Source organism: Aythya marila (genome assembly GCF_965140915.1).
Source record: "Aythya marila genome assembly, chromosome: 15".
Lineage (NCBI taxonomy): Eukaryota > Metazoa > Chordata > Aves > Anseriformes > Anatidae > Aythya > Aythya marila.
In genome coordinates this window covers 5,941,644-5,945,385 of record NC_139056.1, presented here as the reverse complement: position 1 = coordinate 5,945,385, position 3,742 = coordinate 5,941,644, and the positions used below count along the sequence as shown (strand labels likewise).

General features: G+C 66.3%; 1 protein-coding gene across 1 annotated transcript; it reads left to right on the top strand.

Moving 5' to 3' along the window:
* Window positions 1-230: 230 nt before the first annotated feature.
* On the top strand, window positions 231-3,742 carry LOC309884006 (glucagon receptor-like; the record flags this gene model as incomplete). Its single annotated transcript, XM_082772617.1, has 13 exons — window positions 231-308; window positions 456-552; window positions 770-877; window positions 1,138-1,259; window positions 1,347-1,453; window positions 1,589-1,745; window positions 2,037-2,196; window positions 2,339-2,399; window positions 2,490-2,559; window positions 2,697-2,785; window positions 2,894-3,032; window positions 3,306-3,347; window positions 3,592-3,742. 13 exons carry the CDS (start codon window positions 231-233, stop codon window positions 3,661-3,663), a joined length of 1,302 nt encoding a protein of 433 aa, XP_082628743.1. The 3' UTR covers window positions 3,664-3,742.

The window sequence follows — 3,742 nt, the reverse complement described above, 5'->3', positions numbered from 1 at the left end:
GGCTGGGGCACCCCGGTGCCCCCCCCGGGCCGTCCCTTCGTCCCCCACCAGCTCGCAGCCCGGTGGCACCAGGCTGGCACTTGGTTACCCCAAGTGGCTTTTGCTCCCAGCGCAGCCAGCGGTGCGCTCGCAGCCCGGTTCTGCCCCGGGGGGAGCAGCCCTCGGCCGTGCCGCCCCCAGCAGCCGCCTCTCGCCCAGGATCGGGGTGCTGAGGGCCGGCGGGGACAGCCATGAGGGACCTGATGGCACCCCGGTACCGGCGGAGCCTCGTACACCTCGCCTGGATGTGCCTCTTCTCCTCCGTGCCGGTAAGGTGCAAGCCGGGGATGCGGGGCCGGTGCGTGCCGGGGGGGTTCCTTTGGGTTCCTTCGGGTTCCTTCGGGCCCCTGCGGGCTCCGTACCCCCAACGTGTGGGGCTGGTGGCTCCACACCGGGCTCTGGGTGTGCTCTTGCAGCACAGCGGGGCCAAGGTGCTGGAGAGGACCTTCGAGGAGTGGATGCGGTACCGAGACGAGTGCCTGAGGAGGATGGCGAGCGAGCCGTACCCGGCAGGTACCCGGCTGGGCGCAGGGCGTGGGGCTGGGATTTGGCCTCCCGGTGACACCGGTCACCCGCAGAGGGCTGCTGAGCCAGGACTGGGTGTCTCCGTGGGGTGCACCCAAGGGCTGGGGTACCAGGGGGCTGTGGTGTGGGGACAGTGGGACCAGGCTTGGCCGTGCCACCTGCGTCTGACCATCGGCTTCTCCCCGCGCGGTGCTGCTGATGGCAGGGCTCTTCTGCAACCGCACGTTCGACATGTACGCCTGCTGGCCCGACGGGAGCCCCGGCACCGCCGTCAACGTCTCCTGCCCCTTCTACCTGCCCTGGTTTGAGAAAGGTGACGATGAGCCTCGGCCATCCCGGACCCCGTGGGGAAGCGGGATCTGGTGCTGGAGGGTCTGGGGGCGTGGGGGTGAGCGGGGTCCCACAGCCTTGGGATGCGCGTGGCACGGGGAGGGCAGAGCAGAGGCGGCCCTGTGGGTGTGAGCCGTGGCTGCGTGCCCCGGTGCCCCTGCAGAGAGCCATGGTTTTATCGTGGGGTGGGGGTTTGGGGCCCCCGGCAGCCCGAAGGAAGCCTCTGCTGCTTTGTGCCCGCAGTGAAACACGGGCTGGTGAGCCGCAGGTGCGGTGTGGACGGGCAGTGGGTGACGGTGAACGGCAGCCAGCCCTGGCGGGACTACTCGCAGTGCGAGGAGGAGATGGAGTCCACCATGGAGGAGGTGGGAGCTGTGACCGGGGCGGGGGCACCCCAGGGTGCGCGGTGGGTGCTGCTCAGCCGGGCTCAGCGGAGCGGTGCTTGTGTGCAGGAGGGTGCCCGCAGGCTGATGGTGAGCTTCAAAGTGCTCTACACCGTGGGGTACTCGCTGTCACTGCTGACCCTTGTCTCTGCCCTGCTCGTGCTCACCGTCTTCAGGTAGGACAGGCTGCGGTCCTGCCACGCACCGGGGGTCAGCCCCAGCAGGGCCACGGCCCCTGCCGCACACAGCCCCTTGTCTGTGGCTGCCAGCCACGGCCAAGGGGTGTCCCCCGACCCCCTCGCTCTCACCAGGAAGCTCCACTGCACCAGGAACTACATCCACGCCAACCTCTTCGCCTCCTTCGGGCTGCGGGCGACCTCGGTGATGGTGAAGGACGCGCTGCTGGAGAGGCGCTGGGGCATGGAGGTGGTGCAGGTGGCCGACTGGCAGGCCCTGCTGAGCCACGAGGCAAGCACGGCCGGGGGGGTGACACCGAGCCTGGGGGGACACTGACCCTGGGGAGGGCGTGCGGCTGGGGGCCGGTGCCCACACAGCCCACGTACACAGTGGGTGAGTTCATGGGGTGCCCACGCAGCCAGTAAGCAAGTTTTTGGGGCACCCCATGGGCAAGCTCTTGGGGCACTTGTGCACCATGTTGGCGAGCTCTTGGAGCACCTGTGCGCCCTGTGGGTGAGCTCTTGGTGCACTTGTGCACCCCATGGGTGAGCTCTCAGCCCCATGTCGGGTGTCCTTTGGCAGGCGGCGCTGGGCTGCCGTGCGGCGCAGGTGCTGATGCAGTACTGCATCCTGGCCAACCACTACTGGTTCCTGGTGGAAGCCGTCTACCTCTACAAACTGCTGATCGGTGCCGTCTTCTCCGAGAAGAATTACTACAGGCTCTACCTGTACCTGGGCTGGGGTAGGAGCCACCCGGGTGCCTGGTGATGGGGTGGGGGACAGGCCCTGGGCCAAGCTGCCACCCCGCAGCGTCCCCAGCCTGGGGGCGGTTTCTCAGCTCAGGCGGGTGCTTGGTTTTACAGGGTTTGCTGTGTGACTTGCAGGGACCCCCGTGGTGTTCGTGGTGCCCTGGATGGCCGCCAAGTACCTGAAGGAGAACGCGGAGTGAGTGGCTGCGTAGAGGGCCGGGTATGGCCTCATCCTGCACCCCTGGCACATCATAAACCGGGCTGCTCTCCGTGTCTCCCCGGGCAGGTGCTGGGCGCTGAACGAGAACATGGCTTACTGGTGGATCATCCGCATCCCCATCCTGCTCGCCTCCCTGGTAGGGGGGCCCCAGCGACCCCCAGAGCCATCCCTGGGGGCTGGAGCCGGCTCCTGGCTGGTGTTCGGGGATGGTGGGAGGGAGGGAGGGCTGGCCCCAGGGCGGGACTGGTCCATGGGTGCCCCCCTTTCCCCCAGATCAACCTGCTGATCTTCATGCGGATCCTCAAGGTGATCCTGGCCAAGCTGCGTGCCAACCAGAAGGGCTACGCCGACTACAAGCTGCGGTGAGCGGGGCCACCCACCCATGCCAGCTCCCCCATCCCGTGCCTTATTAAATGTCCGCTCAGCTTAAATGAGAGCTCATCCCTGCTCACCCCTCGTGCTCTTTTCAGGCTGGCCAAAGCCACGCTGACGCTCATCCCCCTCTTTGGGATCCATGAAGTTGTCTTCATCTTTGCCACCGACGAGCAAACCACGGGCATCCTGCGCTACGTCAAGGTGTTCTTCACCCTCTTCCTCAACTCCTTCCAGGTGAGGCGAGAGCACCTGGGGGTCCTTGCACCATGGGATGAGAAATGGGGCCCCCTCCTCCAGCTGGCTGCCCCTGTGCTGCCCCAGTCCCTGCACGAGATGGGGTACGGGGCCACCAGCCTCCTACCCAAGCCCTGTTGAGCGTGTGATGGTGACTGAGTTGATGCCCATGTGTGTTGGGGATGCTCTGGGGTGGCCCTAAAAGCACCCAGAGGTGAGACAGAGCCAGTCCCATGCACTGATGTGGGACTCGGATCCGTGCTCTCTCCGCAGGGCTTCCTGGTGGCTGTGCTGTATTGCTTTGCCAACAAGGAGGTACGTACCCTGCCCTCCCCAGCCCTGCTGGCCCCAGAGCACCAGTTTAATGCTGTGGCACTGGCTGCTGCCCCACAGAAGCCAGCAAAACCCCTTAACCTTGCTTTAACCTCGGATTTATTGGGGTGGGTGCTGGGAGCTGGGCTCAGGTTGTGCCAGCCGCAGGCTTTGCGACTCTGCCTCTCACGTGGCTTGGTCTGGGGAGGGCACAAAAAGCCAAACCTTAAGCCTGCCGCCCTACCAGGTGAAGTCCGAGATGAAGAAGAAATGGCAGCTCTGGAAGCTGGACCACCCCGCGCTCTGCTGCACGCAGTGAGGGGCCCCGGGCGCTGCTCGGACACCGCCAGCCCCCCGTGCTCACACAGGACGAGCGAGCGGTGCGAGGAGCTGAGCCT